Consider the following 24,695-nt stretch of genomic DNA (forward strand, 5'->3'; position numbering starts at 1 on the left):
TACGTAGGAGTTTGTGCGAATCAATGCAGTTCTGAATTTAAGGGGCTGTTTACATCACACCGTTTTCAATCAAAAACGTAAAACGTTTTATGCGTTTTGGCCGTTCATTTACACGAAAATGCCGTTTTGGGCGCCTGAAAACACAGTTTTGAAAACAGGTTTGAAGACGGTGTTCGTGTAAACAACAAAAACACGAATCTCGGAAGACGATTACGTCATGCACATGTGTATTACGTGTTCAGTCTATAGTGTTTCATCGCCATCTACTGGCCGACAGCAGAATACAGCGTTTTTAGGATCAGTGTGAATGGGGATTCATTCACTCTCTATGTAAATATTTATTCCTCTCTATGTAAAGCACTTTGAATTGCCATAGTGTCTGACATGTGCTATATAAATAAACTTGCCTTGATTAGAATCACAATTCTTAAAAAAAAATCGCAATACATATCGTCTCGGCACCCAAGTATCGTGATAGTATCGAATCGGGAGATGGGCGTATCGTCCCAGCCCTAATATATACACTACCGTTCAAAAGTTTGGGGTCAGTAAGATTTTTTAATGTTTTTAAAAGAAGTCTCTTCTGCTCACCAAGGCTGCATTTATTTTATAAAAAACAATAAAAAAAACAGTAATATTGTGAAATATAATGACAATTTAAAATGACTGTTTTCTATGTGAATATACAGTAAAGTGTAATTTATTCCTGTGATCAAAGCTGAATTTTCAGCATCATTACTCCAGTCTTCAGTGTCACATGATCCTTCAGAAATCACTCTAATATGATGATCTGATGCTCAAGAAACATTTATGATTATTATCAGTGTTGAAAACAGTTGTGTACAATTTTTTTTTTTCAAAATTCTTTGATGAAAAGAAAGTTCAAAAGAACAGCATTTATTTAAAATAGAATATTTTCTAACATTATAAATGTCTTTACTGTCACTTTTGATCAGTTGAACTCATCCTTGATGAATAAAAGTATGAATTTATTTTATTTCTTTCCCCCAAAAATAAAAATAAAATTCTCACTGACCCCAAACTATTGAACGGTAGTGTTTAATGTTACAAAAGCTTTAGATTTCAGATAAATGCTGTTCTTTTGAACTTTCTATTCATCATAGCATCATGAAATAAAAAATGTAAATAACTGTTTTCAACATAATTAATCATAAGTGTTTCTTGAGCATCAAATCCTCATATTAGAGTGATTTCTGAAGGATCATGTGACACTGAAGACTGGAGTAATGATGCTGAACATTCAGCTTTGATCACAGGAATAAATTACACTTTACTATATATTCACATAGAAAACAGATGATTTACATTATAATAATATTTCACAATATTACTGTTTTTATCAAATAAATGCAGCCTTGGTGAGCAGAAGAGACTTCTTTTAAAAACATTAAAAATCTTACTGACCCCAAACTCTTGAACGGTAGTGTACGTATTTTGCGTTTTGCAAAAATGTTGCACCAGAACGTTTTCCCGATGAGCCTGTGTTGCATCATCATGTCAATAAAGCAAAACAACAAGCAAAAAAACTGCTCGCACTATCATGTTCCCTGCGCTCTGACATTCAACAGTGTTTGACTGTGAGTTTAACACGAGGATTCGCTCGGTTCGCCGCTGCTCTCCTCCGCCAAGACTGAAATCTTTGGATTTGCAGAGTCATGCAAGCTGCATCGAATCAAGTCCAAGGCATCAATTCTTATTTCATATCACTCTCACAAGCTCACAAAAGTAATTTCAGAGGTTTGATAGAAGTTTTGGCACCTTCTGAGTAGCTTCTTTGGACAATCTAACACATAAATCGCACATTCCCTTCCCTTCAATTGTCACACAGAAAATAATTTCCACACTTTGAAATTAAGATGTTGAATCTTGTCAATGTTAACATTAATTCTGAACGATGCTTTCTGCAAAATGGACAAGAGATGATTGCGTGGGAAGGGGAAAAACACACAAAGGGACTAATTATGCATCTATTTATCAAATAAATACATTGTACATGAAACATTGATTTGGTGTGTGGTTGCAGACAGCAGGGAAAAAAATCAATGAAATGCAAATAATACAATGCAACTAAGCATGTAATCATGTAGAGTAAGGATAACAAAACAGAAAGGAAACGAAAAACCTTCCCACAACTTTTATTGACAATGCATGCAATCAGTCTAGCTGTTTTAATGCAAATTCACCTGCTAAATAGCAGAAGCAAGTCATATTACGCCAGTTCCAACATGAACAGATTGTGACATGATCAATCATCATCAATGCATCATCCTCAGAAACAGTGCAAGGTCAAAGAAACCACACTCATAAACATGGTTTGTGTTTTGCTTCATGAATTATCTGCATCAATAAATAAATAAACAAATAATATACCCAATTTTATTGATATACTGTCTATAGTGTACACATAAAAACAAACATTAAATAAATAAATACCGTATTTTGTTTGGGTATATAGGATATTTATATTTTATATTAAATGAATTATGAATACATAAATAAAAAATACTGTATTTTTTATACAATATATAGTGTGTTTTTATATCAACATAAAATCAAACGACAAATAAATAAATAAACACCCTATTTTATTTATATATTGGGTATACAGGGTATTTATATTTTAAATAAATAAATAACAAATAGCCTATTTTATTTATATATTGGGTATATAGGGTATTTATATTTTATATGAAATAAGTAATGAATACACAAATGAAAAAATACTGTATTTTTATACATAGGGTATATAGTGCATTTTTATATCAACATATAAAATCAAAAGATTAATAAATAAATCAACCCTATTCTATTTATATATTGGGTATTTATATTTTAAATAAATAAATAAAATTACCCTATTTTATTTATATATTGGATATTTAGGGTATTCATATGAAATAAATAATTAAATAAATATCAATATACAGTGTATTTTTATATCAACATAAAATAAAAATAAGTAGATAAATACCCTATTTTATTTATATATTGGGTATATATGATATTTGTATATATATATATATATATATATAATTTTTTTTCTTTTTTTCTTTTTTAAGAAAAAAACAAGTGAATAAATAATACATTTTATTGATAGGGTATATTGTGCATTTTTTTCCCTATCAAACATCGAATGAATGAATGAATGAATGAATGAACGAATGAATGAATGAATGAATGAATGAAAGAATGTTTTTTTTTCAAATAATGCAGTGAAGTGACTCAAGACGGATGAAACTAGCACAGATGTGAAGGAAACTCCTGTCCTGCGATGATTATACAGTTTAACACTCATTACAGTAAAGCAGCCGATCACAGAGACCAGCAGATCCAGAAACAGTCCAGTCTCATTCTCACCATATTGTTGGAGGATCGGATCCCTCCACTTCTAAAGAGTCGAGTTTGCTGTCCATCTGGAACTCAGTGAAGACCAGTGAGATTGTGTCTCCCGGATCCGCGAGGATCGTCCACGTACATTCGCCACTGCTCTGATAATCCTTCTGGAAATCTGGACTGGAGATGCTCCCGCTGGAGCCGCGGAAAGTCCCGCCACACGTGTCCTCCGCTGTGGACAAACAAACACACAAACACACACACAATCAAACAAACTGCCCCTTTTCACAAGATGTAATATAGCTCAAAATACCAGATCATTTTATTATAGCTTGTCAAATTTGCCTCTTTTTGGGTGTGAGCAAAAACACGCCGTTTATGTGTGTGTTCCTTTAAATGCAAATGAGCTTTAGCTCCGCCTCCGTTCAGAAGAGGGCGGAGTCTTCACACGAGCTTCAGAAACTCCGGCAATAACAGAACAGGCCAATCTCCCTCATCCAGAATCCCAGTATAACCAGTAGCGAGTGCAGCCTTACGGAGAGACTCAGGAAGAGCTTCTGAATGTTAGTGGAGACATTTCTGTAGTTGTTGTGGAGTTACACTGATCATCTCATCATCATGTTTAACTTCTCCACAAGTGTCCACAGTTCCTGAGGTGTTTATAAGACAGCGGTGACATGTTCTGGTCAATAGTGTTCAGTCTGAGCTCAACCACAGAACAGCTTCAGGCTCTGCTGGATCTTCATCAGTGCGTTAGAACTGGTCTCTGTTGGCGCGTGTGGAACCAAATGTCGGCTGGTGTGTGTAAACGTGCAGATTAAGGGCCGGGAATATTATAATAAGATCCCCTTCATACGTCAGAAGGAGAGCGAAATCTGATCGGCTTATTTTATAACATGCTTGCAGAGAAAGGCTCACCAGAACACAGTTACTGGGGTTCACTTTTCACGTTTTCTGTGTTGGTAGAAGCACCGATTACAGCACTTACACACGGAGAAAGTCAAATTTTAACAAATGTGTAATAGAACATGCTGAAGATGCTCAGAGAAACAATATTGCATTATGTAAAGAGCTTTGACTGAAGGCATGAAGGGATCGTCCGTCTGTTAGAGCGAGTCAAAGATCAGGAATCATTGACAATATGATTATTGCAGAAGATGAGCGTCACACAGCGAGATAAAGCTCCTCCAAAATAAATGTGGTGTCTTTTTGTGTACTTTGGCAACACTATTATATTGTTGTCTCCCTACAAGCCAATGCACAACGACAAGAGCCATTATTATACACCAGGTTGATCGCACTAATTGCTGGTTATGTTCTGAGGAACCGAATGATTGTTTTAATGAGTATTATATGGGTTTTGCAAGCATTTATTTTTCAAAAACAAAACTAAAATCAACACTTAATTATGCAGCCCGAGACTAGCTTGAAAACAGAGACAGTGTCTGATAATTAATCTAATTAGCTTCATGCAGGATGAGAGGAAAGCATCAAAACATTTAACAAAACACTTGCACTTAATGAAGGGTGTTTTATATTTAATACACATATCAACAGGACATCAGCTATAATGCAACATATTGCACACACAAGTGGTATGCAAAAAAATGTATAAAATGCATTTGATTTTCAGGGTAAATGGATCATTGCATTTAGTCACTCTCATGTCAATCCAACCCCATATTGCTTAGTTTTTCCCATGCAACACAAAAATAGAAACTCTGAAGCTCTTTTACATGAAACAATCACTCATAGTGCGCTGTCAAGCTTCACACAAGCACAATACTTCAAGCCTTCTGTAGATATAATAGCCTAATGTGAAAAACAGACTTATTCTTTAGTCATGTATTAGTCATTGAAGTTGCTCCAAACTTGTACGACTTACTTTCTTCTGTGGAACGCAAAATAAGATGTTCTGAAAAATGCCCATCCAATGAAAGTCAATGGGGTCCAAATTTATTTTGTGTTCTGCAGTGGACAAAGTCAAACCGGTTTGGATGCAAATGTTCTTCAAAGCTCTCAATCACACTGAAAATGTGTGCACTACAGGCTGAACTATTCCTTTACAGAGTCTGAACATTAAAGCTCAAGTTATTTCCACAGGACAATATCTACATCTGACAGCGAGAGATATGATTCCTTATTTGTAAATGACGTGTATTTAAATATAATTTTAAATGCACATTATGAATCCAGGTGCATTTGCACATTCAGATGCTTCAAAGCAGAGGAACATCCATTACTAACATTTCTAAAAAGGCTTCATACCTATTAATGCATCCTGGCAGTCCATGTTCCCTAAGCTGCAAATTGCCTTACATGTCGGCATTTCTGCCCTAAAAGCTATTTTAGGCGAACTCATGCTTTATCACAGGACTCTCTCGACAGCTCATGCGAGGAGAAAATAAGCGATGAGTTTCAGCCACGCGAGGATCCAGATCTGCACAGCTTAAGATGCAGGTAATTTAACATATTTGCAATGCAGAGGAGAGTTGCATGTAAACAAAAAATGTGTCTAGACAGCAAAAAGCCCAGTTTTCACGACAACTTATTTTTGGCTAAGAACCGTCCAGTTTGACAGGAAGAAACCGTCTGACCAACATATAAAGTGACTAAACTATTTGTTTTCCACATGCCATTTAGGGAAAAATGATGTGAAGCGGATTAAACCTCAAGAACAGACCAGAGTGAATAAAAAAAGGCCATTTAAGGCGAGACACTACAGGTGAATAGGGTAAAAACATTTAACTAGCAGATATCACCATGAAACTTTCCCAGTTGATTGCCTACATTAAGATGTATTACTAAATGTATTACAAGTTTTCTGTAATTTAATTTTTAAATATGCAAATTAAGCATTGTCTAATTAAGTATGTGCTAATTTGCATATATTAAAAAAAAACGAAATCTGAGTATTGGATAAAGCCAGGTTAAATTATTTTTTCATTGTGTTCACATATTAGATGGGAAAAAAATTACAGAGGGATTTATGGATATCTACTTTTGTTATCCTGTAAATCAGAATATACTGTCAATAGCCTTAAAAAATGATTTTCTCCATGTTTTTTGGAATAAAATGTTATATAAATCAGGCTAGGAATAATATATTTACAAATCCCTCTGTAAATGTCTTCATAATATAACTAGGTACAAGACTGGAAGGTTTGGTGTGTATCGGTGCTACTGAAGTGGAGATTTCAGACTTGGAGAATGAGAGAAAAAAAGTCATTTTGAGAAAACGGGCTTTAAAGATTTATATCAGCCAATGAGATTGCGCATTCAGCCCTTTTACTTTCACGATTGGTTGCTGATATAAAGGAAATGACCATATTTGGATCTGACAGCATTGTACAGGAGCGAGAGAGCTTTCCAGCGGTGTGTGTGATGACAGGGAGCAGACAGCGATCGCGGAGCGAGGATTTACAACGCCAACTTTTGTTGAATTTATGAGAAATCTACAGACGCAAACAGACACAGTGTAGTAAAATAAAGACCTAAATGTGTATTTCGGACTTTTTTTCACCACAAGTCTGAAAGAAGACAAATATCCCAAAATCTGAGTTGACCAGTGAAAAAAAAAAAACGATGTTTTTGCCTGCCGTGTCTCGCCTTAAAGTGCTTTTTTGCATATTACATGTCATGTAGTGTGTAATAGTGCTGTTTGGGAATGTTAAAAGATCTGCAAAGATCAAAGTGCATGACAAATAAAGTTATTGTCTCCTAAAAGAAAGAATCAATCTCGGAAAGGAGGAGTTTAGAGAGACTCTTTGAAATTAAAGTGTTTTTTTGACTTGGATGCATGTAAACCCGTTGTAAGAGACTCCAAAACGTTTGCATTAGCATAACAGGGGCACTTTAATTATTAATGATGAACATGCTATATGATCAATTATTTACATTTCTACCATGGAGCCATTCATTGACTGGCCGTCAATTATGTCTTCATGATAAATTATGGGACAGCAATTTCCACAGACTGATACACAGAAAATATCGGAATATGCTTTAGGTGTAGATTTATGATCCAAAAGTATTTAAAACTTCAAATCAGAGCTTTTCATAGACAATGAAAAGAAAGGAATGCAGCAAATGCAGAAAATGTACTAATTAAAAATGTTTCTTTCTAAAAGTACTTTTCACAGACATCATAAAAAAAAAAACAATGTAATAATTTCAGCCCTGTTCATGGAAAGCTAGTTTATTTGGTATTAACTGCCCAAAATACTAGGTGAATAATCTATTTTTGATGCTTCTAACATGGAAAAAGTCATTATTTTAGCATTAAAACAACACAACACAACTTTAGCAATTTTAGTTTCCATCCACCTATTTTAATGTGCATTTTGGGATATCACATTTAAAAAAAATCACTGGATGGAAACACCAAGATGCGCATAAATTCTAAAAATGCACATAAAAACGAATGCGCTCAATCGAGGAGGACATTTTTCAACCGATAAACTACGATGGAAACACATTTACTGAATAAATCCCTCAATAACCTCATGTGACGTTCCCTCAGTGTCAGCTGTGATTGGATAACTGGAGTAACCAGCGGACCAATGGCGTCGCAGCGTCTCTAATGTTGGTTTGGTGTTTCTGAAACGCCGGAGTCGAAGTGTGTGACTGGGTTTAATTCCCTCCAGAAGCGTCTCACACACACGAGTGTGTTCCCGAACACCAGCATCCGAATGACAGCGTTTACTGTGTTTCGTCTGAGACACACTCGTTTATGATGGAGGGAAAACAGCCTGAATGCAGAATCTTATATAAACTTATATACGCAATAACAATATTTTGCACCAATTTCCCAGGAAGTGACGAGTTTATTCTCTTGAAACGCTGCTTTATTCACAAATGTTAAATGCAATATTCCAATTTTGTGCATACGTTAAATCTGCAACTTTAAGCAACCTAGCTTTTGGACTCAACCAATCAGATTAGAGCTTGCCAGATCAAGAAAGTCCTTTTTCTTTTCTTTTCTTTGCAGTTAGACAGAGAGCGAGTGATCTACGGCCGGCCCATAGACTCCAGAGAAGAGCAGAAGTCTCAGTGAATTCAAGGCGTTTGCTGAATCTAATGTAGGCTGATGATGGGAACATGAAAGCTACTGGATAATAGATCGGTACATCCCTTATCCTCACTCATTAAAGCAGAGCCCAGAAGAACAAACTTCACACTATGAGGGATTAATGTTGCTTATCAAGATTCATTTGGATTCTCATTATCTTTCATTCTGAAGGATGAACTGTCGTTTTTTTGTTCTTTCATCAGACTGGAAGTTCAACACTCCTCTATGAGTGTTAGAGAATAAACTCAAACCCTGTTGAATATGGTTACATTATCATTTATATTAGCCTTGTCTGACTTTATAGTGCCTGCAAAATGTATTTTCGCATCATTTTACAACTGTGTGCTTTTACTTTTCATTAAAAGGCACTGTGTATATAAAAAAAAGAAATCAGCATAATTTGTTTGCATACATTCACACATTTAAGCATGACATTGTCCAAATAGTCTTTTGGGGCCACTGTATGAACACATCAACTGCCTCAGATTATGAATATGCATTAACAACACCAAAACTCAAAGTATGCATATTAGCATTTCAGACCTGTAGCATTTCTAGGCTAAATGAATATTTAAAGAGAAACAGCTTCAAATCAACATGCATATGAAATAAAACCCATTTACTTCCTTAAAATATATCGATGGTCTTGTGCAAGATGTAATGCAGAACATTACATATATTGCATTATATACATATTGCATTATATGAAAATGTAGGTTGTAAAAACAGCTTCATGTACACTTTCAACAAAAGCATGTCCCTATAGAGGGTTTGCATTAATGTCACTCATCCGGACCGAGTGGCAGAAGAGCTGAGAGTGACTGGATTTAATGGGAGAAACTGCGAAAACACGAGTAAAACCAACAATTATCTCGATATAGACTCGATATAGTGTTCCTTACAACTTACCAAAGATCCAGTGATCATGGATATCGACATGCAGCAGGAATCAAGTCTGATTTTGACGCTGGGGATTCAATTTTGCCCGTGAATGCTTTATATAAATACAATATAGGTCTAAATCTGGGTGATCACTTATATCAATGTTATATATATCATCATATCATCCAGCCTTAAAACTTGTATAGTTTTTTTGTCAGTGTTTATTTAAAAACGCCCAATTATGCAGAATATACGATGGCAAATATTAAATGAATGAGTTGCCAATACAATATATAACAATACAATATATAGGGTGTGATTTTATCCCATAATTCAGCATATTGACACACAATAATAACTGTAAATCCAGCTTTCTCTGCCTGGATCCAGTTGTTTCTGTGAATTGCAGATCCATTTGCTTCGTTGGTCTGTAAATATATACCTCAGATTTCTTGTCAAATCTAGTTATACAGTCGATCTCAAAGCTCTTTCCCATTTTAAATGTGTTTTGTGTGTTTTTCACACTGGAAACCAATGCTGCCACTCAGTTGGATGAATTTAAATAAAGCGTGTCATTTTCTTCCCAACTCCCATTGCACACACCTCCTCCTCCAGTGTCAGGTAATCACTATTATTATTAGTAGATGCAGAGTTCAGCACACAGGTTTACATGCGATAACTATGTGTTCTGATGCATCACAGGTGTTCATTCGCCAGCTGAATCACACACACATGTGACACACTTATAGAGCACATAAAGAAATCAATAATCGCAATATATGAGATTCTTTGCCACAGGGTGCTTTATCTTCCCCAAGAAAGAAACCTTGTAACTGGAGGAAGCAAAATAACTTTGGTGGAAATAGAGCATGGGAAAAAAATAGAGCTTGAGAAAAAAATAAACTGGCATTGCTCAATTGAGTTTTAATTGTGAATGTTGACAATACAATTTATTTTGCTCACATAGTGTCTACTGTTCAAAACATGCCAGAAAATACTGTTCATTTAGTCAGTTAATGAAGCGGCGGGCTTGTGCAGTGAGTTGTGTTTCCCATCATTCTCTGTGGCTTCGCCGATATATCAAATGATCTTGATTTTCTTGCATTAGCACAACAAAGTTTTCTGTTAAAGTACGAAATAGAGAAACAACAGTGGCATTGCACAATAGATCCAAATTATGGCCTTTAGCAATGTCTGTATTAATGAAACTTATTGCATTTCCATTCCTCCATTTTTTCTAAACTAAGAAAAGGAACAGAAAAGGAAGCGCTTACGTCACTTATCAATGGCAAACAATGGGGGAAAAAAGCTACTCAAGTTGAACAGTGAAACTACTTACTGAAAATAACTGACAAAGCTAAAAATGTTTCTAATTTGGACAATATTTATAAATGGCATTATTTAAGAGATAGGATTATAAATGTAACACCAAATGTGTTGTGACTAGGGCTGGGTAAAAAATATAGATTTCTCAATTTTAATCGATTCTCATTTTTACGAACCGATATTGATTCTTAAATCCCAAGAATCGATTAGTCATCCTGTTTTCAGCTGATGAATGAATGTAACATTGTAGCACGCATCCCATCCAATAAATCGCAGTGATCTTTGTGCTTTGTCACTATTGATATGAAACAAAGTCTCAGATTTCAAATTACGTTCATTTTCTTACGAAATTCAGAAACATAAATACCGTTTTGTCGCTGTGGCGTGAGATCGCTCTGGCTCAGCTCTAGAGAAGCACATGATCTTCTCTTCCACATTAATAACACCAGTTACCGCGCGAAATAAACATGAATGAGCGTCTGAAAGTGTGTTAAAAGGTGGAGTACAACTTATCACAGTCCGTATCATGTGACATGGAGTCGCTCAATCAGTGTTTCAACCGTGGAAAGACGTCAGTAAAACAGCTTGTAAACAATGTCATGTAACGTCACATTTACCTCAGAAAAAACACATCCAGTGACCATAAACTCATTAGTCAGCTAGAAAAATTAACTCTAGGAGCATTTTGCTAAATATATGCACTATATTCATTATAATTTTTAATGTTCTTCAATTTTTAACTCTTGTTTGAATAAATCTGGCAGGTTTTTATGACAGCCACCATTTAAATGTTTATATTTCATATAACTTTATTATTATACAAATAAATAAAAGTGTATTTTAAGTGTTTGTATACAAATCAGTTCATTTTTACCTTCAATATTATAGTAGTCTAATGAAGCCTATAGGCTAACACTGACTCCCATAGTTTACAGCATTAGTTAAGAGATTTGTTTTCCTAGAGAAAATTTGCCATGTATTGTACCAGATATCCAAAATAATCAATTTTGAATCGAATCGAAATCGAAATTGAATTGTGAAATTTGTGTCAATACCCAGCCCTAGTTGCGACATATACTTAGACTCAATGGGCCCTATTTTAATGATCTGAAACGCAAGTATCAAGCGTGAAACCCAAGTATCTTTGTGAGCGGATCTCGGGCGCTGTTGCTATTATACCGGCGGGATAAATGACACTTGCGCCCGACGCAAATCTAAAATGTGTTGGTCTGAAGTCGCTTCATTACTCATAGGTGTGGTTTGGGCGTAACGTGAAATAAACCAATCAGAGCCTCATCTCACATTCCCTTTAAGAGCAGGCGCGCTTGTTCCATGGCGGATTGCTATTATAACGGCGGATTTGCCAGGAGCGGTTCACAGCCGAGGAGACCGACGTTCTCGTCAGGGCCGTAAAACACAGAGAAGTGACATTGGGGATGGAGAAACACACCCAGATTAGCTTCGGTTAAACAGGCGTATGATAATTTGGGTAAATGTGTAAGCTAGATTTATGCCTTCATCTTTATCTTCATGGTCACCGCAATGATTTCCCTCGTGTGGAATATTTTTCCTTGTAATTATGTATGGTTTTATAAAAATGAGAACTGCTGCGTGTGTGTAAATGAGAGAAGCAAAGTGTGTGTGTGTTGTGCACACGCTACATTGATTATGGCCAAGCATGCGCCCTTAAAATAGCCTCTGAATAACATGCGCAACGCGCCACTGACTTTAGACGAGGTTTCTCCTGGTCAGTGGCGGAATTGTTTTCTGAAACTGCAAAATAGCACCAGGGAACGTTTGCGCCGGAACACGTCTCCTCTTCTCTCTGAACCGCCCCCGGGAGCGCAAGTTCATTCCCTAATTTACCGACGTGCGTCTGTGGAGGGAAAAGTCCGCTGTGCTCGGGAGCAAAATAGGAATGATACATGCGTCGCTGTACAAAGACAATTGCGCTGGGTGCGAGATAGGGCCCATTGTGTCTCTCCCAGTACTGTGATATTTTTACAGTAAGTTTCAATCATTGGCTCTTTGTGATCTCGCCTATTTAATAAACTAAAGCACTTTGATTGAAACCCTATAATGTCTAAAAAACAATCAATGCTTTTTCCAGTGCAAATAGCGCTCTCATCCATTCATTTCACACACACATATATGTATGCACACATATATACATATAAATATAACATATACATAAATAATATACTATAATATATATAATATAATATATATATATACTAATATATATAAATTAGTGCTGTTAAATCGCGGTCAACCGCATATGTGTATACTATATATACATATATAAAAGTGTTTTTTTTTTTTTAATCTTACCAATCCCAAACTTTTGAATGGCAGTGTATACACACACACACACACACACACACACACACACACAAACTTTTATGTTAGATGCGATTAATCGTGATTAGTCTATTTGACAGCACTAATATACATATATGTGTGTGTGCATACACACACACACACACACACACACACACACACACACACTTGACGTTATATGAGTTTTGCTTCTGAGCTGCTGCATGAGCTTTGCTGCTACTGGCAGACATGGGTCCTGAATTCAGAAGCCTTTGAAATGATAATGTGTTTTACACTATACATTACATTTTTATGCTGAATTTCAGCATTCATGGCTGGGATATTGCTCTGAGACAAACAGCTACTCTGTGAAAATGGGTTTGATGTACTCGGTTTTGGAGCTGGCTGCTAAACGAGCAAGGAGGCGAGCAGAGATAAGATAAGCTCGCTTCGCCATGCACTAAACTGTCACAGCGAGGAAAACATCTCGACATGTTCGGCAGGGCTTTAAGCTGTCAGAAAGACCAAGACATTCAGAAATTCTCCTCAGAGCGTTGATGTGGACAGAGTTACCGGAAACATGTGTCCGACAACCAGTCAAACCACTGAAACTGCTCGCACAGCAAGAACTCGAACGCTTTTGAGAGTGTGTGTCCTCAATCTGGCTCGTTCCATCTGGATTGGGAGATTTCTGCCACTCAAGTGTTTCTGGAGACTCTTGGATGAGCTCCGACATCAAGAGAATGGGCAGTTTCTCTGAGGAAAAGGGATCAAAAGACCATCTGCCCGTTCTGAGGTCCCAATCCTCTCTCAGAGAGACCGAAAACTGAGAGGAAGATGGAGAAGCGTTGCAGAAATGTTTTCCCATGGCTATTCTACTTCAGAATTGTTTTTTTATAGACATTTCTATTGAAATTCTCATGAAGTTCTCTTAACATTTTATAAAGTCTCTAAAAGTTATTCCAGTGCCAAGAACATTGGTTTAAAGTTACCTTATCTTCAACAACGTTCATCCTCATGCTTATTCCACTACAGAATTGGTTTTATATACATTCAAACCAACATGTATTCAGACACCTTCAACATTTATCACATTATCACAGTTTGTTCGCTATAGTTTAGAAAATGGTAATAAAATATGAGCAGAACTAAGTTGATATTTGACTGGTTTTGTCCGTCCTTCTGTTAGGGTTAGGGGTTAGGGTTAGGGTTAGGGTTAGGGTTAGGGTTAGCACATGAATTAACCCTAACACATGAATTATGTTGAATATCTGTCAGCTGTTAAATTTAACTACACAATTAGATAATACCAGTTTAGCTCAACCAATCACCAAGCAATGCTTCATTGTGTTCAGTCTGTGTGTAAAAAGAGCATTAGCAATTAAAGAAAAAACACTTCAGCAAAACATGATCAGCTCAAAGTGTCCGAATCATTTTTGGTCCCAAATATTAATAAATTTTACTGGTATGAATAATATTTGGGTATAATATGTCACAGTTTGCTTTATTTTGCCCTCCTCACTTACATAACTGAACTATAGTGTCCTGATCACACTAGTGAAACAATATCAAAAATGATATCTGGTGTCTGAATAATGTTTGTTTTAACTATATTTCTATTGAAATTCTATTGAAGGTCTCTGAACATTCTTACAAGATCTCAAAGTTATTCCAGTAACAAGAACATTGGATTAAAGTTATCTGGTCTTCAACAACGTTCATTAAACATTAGCACAAAAACGTTATTTATACATAATTCAGAAAACATTCCAATGCAAGACGATAGAATGGAACATGGACCTACTTTTTTTCCCATGTTCATCTTTCTTTAGTGTGTAATGCTGATGTTTGAGCATTAAAAAGCTCTGCAAAGTCTCTCTATATCAGTGTCAGTGTTTCTGAACTCCTGAAACGCCTCCATTGTAGTCTTGAGTTTCTTCCACGTCACAATATTCCTCATTTAAATAATTAATATGCAGAATAAAGGGGCGGGGCCTGGTTGAGATAGTTAGTAGTGTGTTAAACTGGCGGTTATGGTAAGGGGCGGGACATTTCCCAAACACACTCGAAGCGCTCGACCAATCACAACACACTGATCTAGCGGACCAATCAGAGCACAGTATGCTTTAAGAAGGAGGGGCTTCATAGAGACAGGAACTAAATGACGTAACTCGCTGGTTCACTACTATAGTACGATCATCGTTGAAGAAATCAACTATAGTCACGACTGTTTCCCGAAACCATATTGTCACTAATTGGTTGTTCAACCACGTTGGTTAATTATGTCACACACGTGGTGGAGTAATAACTACTGTTAATGAATCTGTTTGAGATCTTATTAATGCTAGATGTTTTGATATAAATTACAGACATGCATCTGAGGACTATTTCTCATTTTTCTCAGTTACTTTGCTTTATTTCCAGATTCATTCTTACACACTAGAGCTTGTTCACACATGCGCACTCTTCAAGAACAGACTGGGAAGAGAGGAGCCGCAACAATGGAGAATATGGGGAAAATAATCAACATTAATGCATGCAAACCTGTTCTAGTAGAGACCAAAAACAAAATCAAGACTTTGCAAAAGGGTATAACAGATCCTCTTTAATGTTTTTAAAAACTGGACATTTGTTTTCTGAAATGAACACGGCCAACAGGTCTGATATTCTTGGAACGTTTTAGCTGTGTTTCTCACAGGTCTCTCAGCTGGCATAAACACAAAGCAGTCGTCCACAGCATAAGAGCCGACTCTCATTCAAGCGCCATTTCTGCCTGTGCTTTGCATTTAAGAGCAATATAGTTGGCTTTAACGGCATCCAGAAGGGGCAAGCCTCCAGGCTCAGATATCCTCATCAAAGGGGATCAATTTCCCTCGCCTGAAGATGAAAAAGCATGTGCTAAAAAGCCTTGGGTCAGAAGACGTATAAAACAGATTCGTCCCTGGTTTGAGTGATTTGGCTGTATCACAAGGCCACGAGTCTTTCGTTTCACTGAACCAGACGGAAAGACAGAACTGGCACTAGTTGTTCTCTCTGGTGAATCATCCGGAATCACAAAAACGTCCAACCAATTTTTATGTGTTATATTTGATATAACATTAATTAAAAGACATTTGTTTCGACTGTGGGATGAAGCGGTGTGACTGTGCAACTATCCCGGCTGAAAACAGCACATTAAAACAGGTTTTGGGGAAACTCAGGATAGGGAGACTTTATGGCCAACAGAACACTAGCTTTGCCAAATGGACCAGCTAAACTAACTAAAATCAGCAAAACAGCACAGATATTATATTCAAATATTCCCATAACGGGACTGAGACTAAAAAATACAGCTTGGAAAATACAATAGCCCACATTAACCAGGTTGTTTTGCTTCTGCTATAATGGATGGATGGATGGATGGATAGATGGATGGATGGATGGATGGATGGATGGATATATTGATGGAGACATAGATAGACAGATCGACAGATGGATTGATAGATAGATAGACAGATCGACAGATGGATTGATAGATAGATAGATAGATAGATAGATAGATAGATAGATAGATAGATAGATAGATAGATAGATAGATAGATAGATAGACATACAAATGATAGATAGATAGATAGATAGATAGATAGATAGATAGATAGATAGATAGATAGATAGATAGATAGACAGATAGATAGATAGATAGATAGACATACAAATGATAGATAGATAGATAGATAGATAGATAGATAGACATACAAATGATAGATAGATAGATAGATAGATAGATAGATAGATAGATAGATAGATAGATAGATAGATAGATAGATAGATAGATAGATAGATAGATAGATAGATAGATAGATGGATAGATACAGACACAGACAGATAGACAGACAGACAGATAGATAGATAGATAGACATACAAATGATAGATAGATAGATAGATAGATAGATAGATAGATAGATAGATAGATAGATAGATAGATACAGACACAGACAGATAGACAGATAGACAGACAGACAGACAGATAGATAGATAGATAGATAGATAGATAGATAGATAGATAGATAGATAGATAGATAGATAGATAGATAGATAGATAGATAGATAGATAGATAGATGGATGGATGGATGGATGGATGGATGGATGGATGGATGGATGAATGGATGGATGGATAGATGGATGGATAGATAGATAGATAGACAGACAGATAGATAGATAGACATACAAATGATAGATAGATAGATAGATAGATAGATAGATAGATAGATAGATAGATAGATAGATAGATAGATAGATAGATAGATACAGACACAGACAGATAGACAGATAGATAGATAGATAGATAGATAGATAGATAGATAGATAGATAGATAGATAGATAGATAGATAGATAGATAGATAGATAGATAGACAGAAAGATAGATAGACATACAAATGATAGATAGATAGATAGATAGATAGATAGATAGATAGATAGATAGATAGATAGATAGATAGATGGATGGATGGATGGATGGATGGATGGATGGATGGATGGATGGATGGATGGATGGATGGATGGATGGATAGATAGATAGATAGACAGACAGATTATAGATAGATAGATAGATAGATAGATAGATAGATAGATAGATAGATAGATAGATAGATAGATAGATAGATAGATGGATGGATGGATGGATGGATGGATGGATGGATGGATGGATGGATGGATGGATGAATGGATGGATAGATGGATGGATAGATAGATAGATAGACAGACAGATTATAGATGGATAGATAGATAGATGGATGGATAGATGGATGGATAGATGGATAGATAGATATCTGTTAGCAACTTCTGAGTTTCCTCGATTCAAAGAGTTGAACCAGTTTGACTTCAAGCCAATTAAACAGAATTTCATAACCAAAATGATGAGTCACAAAACCTGTCTCTGTCTTCATTCATCCCGCTAGAAGCCACTGAAGCAAAACTAATAAGAAGATGAGAGGCTATAATACATCAAACATGTTTGCTGGTTTAAATGCTTCTTAATGAGGCCTTTTCTACACAAAAAGTAAGTTTTGAGCCATGTTCATCTTTCATCAAGCGCAAACGATACACTCATTTTTCACATATCCAAGGGATACAGCATATTCTTCTTCATGCAAATCTAAAATGTAAAACGCTACCCACAATACCTGAGTGCACATCAAAGATTCTCACGGCGATAATTAAAGCAACACCTACATTATTAACTGTATTGCGAAGGCTTTTCCCACTGGGCCGACTTGCGTTTGATTGTGCCGTGCGAAAGAAGACTAATGCAGAAGAACTGCAGGAATCTACAGCAGAACGCTTCACAAATCAGCATATCTAACGCAGTCCCAGACAGACAAATGAGAAGCAGAGAGAATTTTAAGAACAATACAAGTTAAAAAACAACGTTCATTTAAAATTCAACATAACAGAATAATATAAAAGCTGCATATATCAAAGCCAGAGTATTCTGGGCTTACAGCGAAGCAGCAAAACAACACAGCTTTATAAAAGAGTCTGTGGCCCCGTAAAGTGTTTGCACATTTAAAGCATACTTACTTAATGTCTGAAAGTCATTGCATTGGATAGTAAAATATCACAGCAAGTGGCATTTAAAAGAGAGACAGCACAAGCAAAACTCTTCAAAAGAAGCATTTGAGGTTTAAATGACAAAGAAATGCAGTTCAAATCCGTCAAACTGAACATGTTCACAGTGAATGTGAAGAGCTCTGGTTCCTCTGTGTGAAACTGATGACGGATGACTTCACATAAATCACAGGAAACACTAAATATCCAAAACTCACCATATATTTGTGATGATTTTGGTTAATAAAGAGATGGCTCTGATTTAAAACCTGGGAAGTTTGATTCATTTTTGTGAATCAGTTTAAGTTGCGTTTCAATTAATTGTTTCAAAACTCTGATTGAGTGATTTTTTTTTTATTTTTTTTGTGCACATTAAAAGTTAAAATACATTATATTAATTATATTATATTATATTAATAGGGCTGTCAAATCGATTATTTGCATCTAACAGTTTTCAAGTTTGTGTTTATATAGTGTGTGTGTGTGTGTGTGTGTGTGTGCATATATATGTATATGTGTATTTATATATAACACACACACACACACACATATGTATCTCTCTCTCTCTCTCTCCATATATATATAAAAAAAACTTTTCTGTTAGATGCGATTCATCGATTTGACAGCACTAATTGATCACTAATTGTTTTTTTTTAATTTAATCTGGTATTATAAGGTGTTATTACATTCATCCCAAAAAAAATGTTTAAATAAAAGTGATTAATTCAAAATGACTTAATAAAAAATCTTCCTTGTATTCATTTAGACCAAAACATAATTTACAGCATTTTGCATCGACTTGGGAAAATGTGTTTATTTTTAAATGATGCGTCCAGATTGAAAAAAAATACAAATAAAAATTCAGAGCATATACATAATAATCAAGATATACTTAAATATTGATTTAGCTTTAATCGCTCAGCCCTTTAAAGTTAAAATGTCATTACATCTTAGCTCCGAGAAGAGCTTGATCATCATTTGTTTCCAGAAACCTTTGATATTTAATCATCTAATGCAATGACATTCAGACGCTGTAAGCGAGAGCAAACGCATTAAAGCCCTGCGACGCTCCAAACGCAGAGAGCGGCTCCATCTAATCAGAGGAGCTCAGGGAATCAAGCGTCCAGAGAATGAGGAGCAGTGTGGGAGCGCTCTTACCTCTGCAGATGGGAATGGGAAAATCCCACACGGCTACATTAGATGTGCTGGTGACACAGGTGAGCTGAGCGTGGCCGTCGAGTGTGTATCCGGACACACAGTGGTAGCGGATCCGGTCTCCCACATTAAAGCTGGATCCATTCAGGATTCCTTTGGCAGGAACTCCTGGATTCCCACAAGAACTGCTTTGTAGTTCTGAGGAGAGACAGAGAGGAAGATGCAGAACTCAGATGTGGTCAGAGGTGGACAGTCCCGAAGTACTTAAGTGCACTGTTTGAGTATCTGTCCTTTACTTGAGTATTATTGTTTCTGGAAATGTTTCACTACATTTGAAAGTCAAGTCATCTTCATTTATATAGCGCTTTTAACAATGTAGATTGTTTCAAAGCAGCTTTACAGAGATAGACGTATAATTTAAGGTAACAGAGATTGTTTCGGCTTTATAGCGGTTCTTTAATAAAGTTATATAGACAAATATCGTACTTTTTACTCCACTACACTTCTGTCAAGGTCCTTGAGTAGAGAGTAGTAACATGATTTTTATTTGTCATCTCTTTAACGTGATTTTAGATCACTAGATTTTAGATTTGTTTAGCCGGTGACGGACAGCCTGTCTGTTAAAGCAGATTTGCTGTCGGCCGGTGATAGCTACGGTTGTGTTTCTGGGTTTTAACCCTTGTGTTATGTTGCGGGTCAATTTGACCCGTTTAGATTTTCTAGTTGTTGGAAATACTGGTTAACCTATGTTTTTTTTCTTGATATTTTGTGACTTTTTCTCATTTATCATCATGAACATGCATGCAAAGTTTCAACATGCTGGTGTTTTTTGACATATACAAACAAAATTACTGTTCCTTTCGTGATGTTCGCGGGTCAATTTGACCCGCATATTTTAACGCTCTAAGGCAACTGTACAGGCCCAAAATAATAACATTTCTTGGTTATATTTTGTTATTTTATTTTTTAACTACCTTATGAAGCTAAAAAATTTAGTTTTCCACACTTATTTCAATGCAGAAAAATATTTTGTCAGCCACAGATGGTTAAAATTAACTATCATTTATTTTTTCAAGCTACCTGAAATAACATTAAACCTTTTATTTTTTTCTTGATATTTTGTGACTTTTTCTCATTTATCATCATGAACATGCATGCAAAGTTTCAACATGCTGGTGTTTTTTGACATATACAAACAAAATAAATGTTCCTTTCGTGATGTTCGCGGGTCAATTTGACCCACATATTTTAACGCTCTAAGGCAACTGTACGGACCCAAAATAATAACATTTCTTGGTTATATTTTGTTATTTTATTTTTTTACTACATTATGAAGCTAAAAAAATAGGTTTTCCACACTTATTTCAATGCAGAAAAATATTTTGTCAGCCACAGATGGTAAAAATTACCTATCATTTATTTTTTCAAGCTACCTGAAATAATATTAAACATTTTTTTTCTTGATATTTTGTGACTTTTTCTCATTTATCATCATGAACATGCATGCAAAGTTTCAACATACTGGTGTTTTTTTTTTTGACAAATACAAACAAAATTACTATTACGTCTGTGATGTCCATCATAGGCAGCTATTCAAAAGCAACTGTACAGACACAAAATAAAAACATTTATTTTATGTATGTCAGGGCATTAACTCCAGTTCTAAAGTGTAAGTGTATCTAAAAGTGCTCTAACCCAAACCAAACACACTTGAAAAAGCTAAATCATGGTGTTCAGAATTAATTGCAAATTACAAATGAAAATCTTTGACCGACACAAATAGTAAAATAAGCTCTCATTTATATATTCAAGATATCTGAAATATCTTGAGACTTCGACATAGACAGCAGGAAAAATGAGCTCAGATTAATTGATTAATTGTTCAGTTATGATGTTCTAAGCAAAAAAAAAAAAAAAAAAAAAAAAAAAAAAAAAGGTGAAAAAATGTATATGCAAATATATATAAATATAACGTATATTCAAATTTTAAATAGTTTTAAAAAATGGTTAAAAAACATTTTCATTAAATCATATCTTCAGATATATATTTTTTGGAATATTTGACAAATGCTGATATTAAAAGTTTACAGTTTGAACCTGAATCTTTGTTGTTTTTCATAGTGTGATTTTTGAGGAATTGTATTGAATCCAATGCGGGTCAATTTGACCCGGACCATAAGGGGAGTGCACAGAATTCCAACATAACACGAGGGTTAAACCAGGTTGGATTTTTACAGACACTTGATTCAAATGTGCATGAATGTACACACATACTGTAGATGTGTACTTCTTTTGTTGGAGTGGTAGGAGTGTTAAATAAATAAAAAATAAAGATGATTATGGCTTTTTTTGTCAATTCAGTTGTTTAATTTCCAGGTGAATCGTTGCCATTTAGGAATGAGATTGCATGGGTTTTTGAATCGAGATCATGATCTATCAGCGATTAATCGAGCAACTCTACTGGATATGGAGGCTACGTCAATGGGAATGTTGTTTGAAAGCATAGTTCACCTAAAAATGAAAATTCTGTCATCATTTACTTGCTCTCTTTTGTCAACACAAAAGAAGATATTCTGGAAAAAAACTCGCCAAAAAACATGTTGCATTCATTGCAGTCACTCCTGTTATTCACTAGGTTGCTTCATAAGGTCCTGTAAGTATTACATACAACAATGCAACAATAATAAAACAATGCATTGACATTTGATACTTATACTTTTAAAAACGAGTACTTCAATACTTTTACTTAAGTAAAAACTGGTCTTTGCAACTTTTACTAGTAACAGAGTAATATTTGACCAGTCTGTACTTTCACTCAAGTAAGGAAGTTGTGTACTTCTAGTTGATAAGCAAAGTTTTATTCTTAGCGCATTACTGGTTACAACCTGCCGATTAGACAGTTGCAAAGCCTGTATTCATCAAAGAAAATCATGAAAATGAATAAAAAATGAATCTGTGCAAGACACAAAAAGGCCACAAAATCCATGAAGATATTTATGCAGATATGCATTCGACTGTCCTTATTTATCTCTCAGCCATCTGACTAATATTCCTACTTTGACACATTTCTAATCCCCCGGGACACATGTCTGGATATATGCTATGTTAAGCTCGCTTATCTTTGATTTAAACCAGCACACATCCGCTCGGAGCACCTGCCACCTTCAGGAAGAGGCATTCCCGTTTCAGACTGATATTGCTGACGATCAGCTGATCAAAATGAATCAGTTATGACTAGAGATTATAAATACTACATCCGGCACAGTGGAATTCTGCATTCTGAAATGAATAACAGTTCATAGAATGCTAAATGTTTGTTAGAAAGTTTATAATAGAGTAGAATAACCATGGTTGTTTCTAGAGACTGATGACACTATCGTGAGCCGTTTCTGAAACATGTGGTACGACACGCCAATCCTGATTGGCCACTGCAGAATCGAACCTATCTAACCATTAGGCCACGATGCCCCGAGTCACATGATCCTTCAGAAATCATACTAATATTCTGATTTGCTCTAAACATTTATGATTATTATCAGTGTTGAAAACAGTTGTGCTGCCATTCATAATTTTGTGGAAACTATGATAGTTTCTGCCACAGAATATAAAATAAAGAAAGGTAATTGTGACTTTTTATCTCATAATTCTGACTTTTTATCTCATAATTCTGACTTTTTATCTCATAATTCTGACTTTTTATCTCAGATTTGCATGTTTATATCTTGAAATTCTGACTTTATAACACAATTGGGAGATTTAAGTCTGAATTGCATGATATAAAGTCAGAATTGTGAGATGTAAACTCGCAAATGTGAGATAAAAAGTCGCAATTATCCTTTAAAATGTATTATTCTGTGGCGGAAACAAGCTTCCATGGAAAACTGATACATTTTATCATTGATAATTTGAAATTCAAGTCTTTTGTAACATCACAAATGTCTATAATGTCACTTTTGATCTATATAATCTGTGTTTGATGATGAAAATTTATTATTATTAACAAAATATAATAGAACAAAGTATAGTATAATGTAAAATAGTAGCTGATACATCCATACAAAAAAACGATTATCACATGACATGAACCCTAACCTGCTGTATTCAGATTTCTGTCAGCACCAGAAATGAAAGTTTGGAAACAGAAAATTGCATTATGGGAAGTTACACCATAAATCAATGTCATCCAGACAGAAAATGCATATAATGGCTCGACACAGCATGTGAAGAACACAATGAATGTCTTTTAAAAGGCCCTGTACATTAGATGCACTTTAATGCATTTCACTAATGTGCTTCTGCATTAGAATTATACAAGAATAAACAAGTGACCCTCTAAAACCAGCAGACGTGCAAAATTACCGCTTGATCAGATGATTTACAGGCGGCGTTAGAGTGATATGATGGTTGTAGTGCATTTGCTCACTGGTAGACCGTCAGCGAACCATTCATTTCATCTCAGTTTGTGCTCTAAAGTCTTAAAGCTTCTTAAAGCCCTCTTCACTTCACACCAGCGAGACCATTATCTCCACGTCACTCAATGAGACAGATCCTACTCTTCTTAATATAGCTTTAACAACAGATCATGCACTCTGGCACCAACGCTTTGAACAAACACGTTTCCCAATTGTGTTTTCTTCTTAAACGACGGCACTTGAAGTTGATCTCTCTCTGTCTGTGTTTTCTGCATATGAACACGACGCATCTGTCAGATCATCTCCTCATATCGTCCCGCTGAGCTTTACGCCTGTGATTCAGGGTAATGGAGGCACTTTCTGTTCATCACGACAGGTTGGACGCCGTGGCTTTCTGTATTATGGCAGTCAAATAAATGTCCCGGAGTGGAAATGAACCAGGCTTGGAACAGAAAGCATGTTGAGGTTTTACCTTCGAGACAGGATTATTTCTAAAGAAGCAATTACAAACCTCGTCCCTCAGCAGGTGGAAAAAACTAAATAAAACAAACGGAGACGTGATAAAATGGACTGTTTGACTGATGGAC

The 24,695-nt window shown here is 35.6% G+C and overlaps 1 protein-coding gene and 1 long non-coding RNA gene across 3 annotated transcripts in view; one reads left to right on the top strand and one right to left on the bottom strand.

Moving 5' to 3' along the window:
• csmd3a (CUB and Sushi multiple domains 3a) overlaps nt 1-24,695 on the bottom strand; it is a 331,891-nt gene that overhangs the window by 257,625 nt on the left and 49,571 nt on the right. For both annotated transcript variants that reach the window (XM_079894353.1, XM_079894352.1), the window contains exons 4-5: nt 19,700-19,894; nt 3,379-3,586 (exon numbers count right to left, since the gene is read on the bottom strand). In XM_079894353.1, coding sequence (XP_079750479.1) covers nt 3,379-3,586; nt 19,700-19,894 — 403 coding nt within the window. The remainder of the gene's footprint in view (nt 1-3,378; nt 3,587-19,699; nt 19,895-24,695) is intronic.
• The window catches only part of LOC307172237, a 185,452-nt gene that overhangs the window by 40,421 nt on the left and 120,336 nt on the right, over nt 1-24,695 (top strand). The window lies entirely within an intron of this gene.

The sequence above is a fragment of the Squalius cephalus genome (assembly GCF_949319135.1).
Source record: "Squalius cephalus genome assembly, chromosome: 15".
NCBI classification, from domain to species: Eukaryota; Metazoa; Chordata; class Actinopteri; order Cypriniformes; family Leuciscidae; genus Squalius; species Squalius cephalus.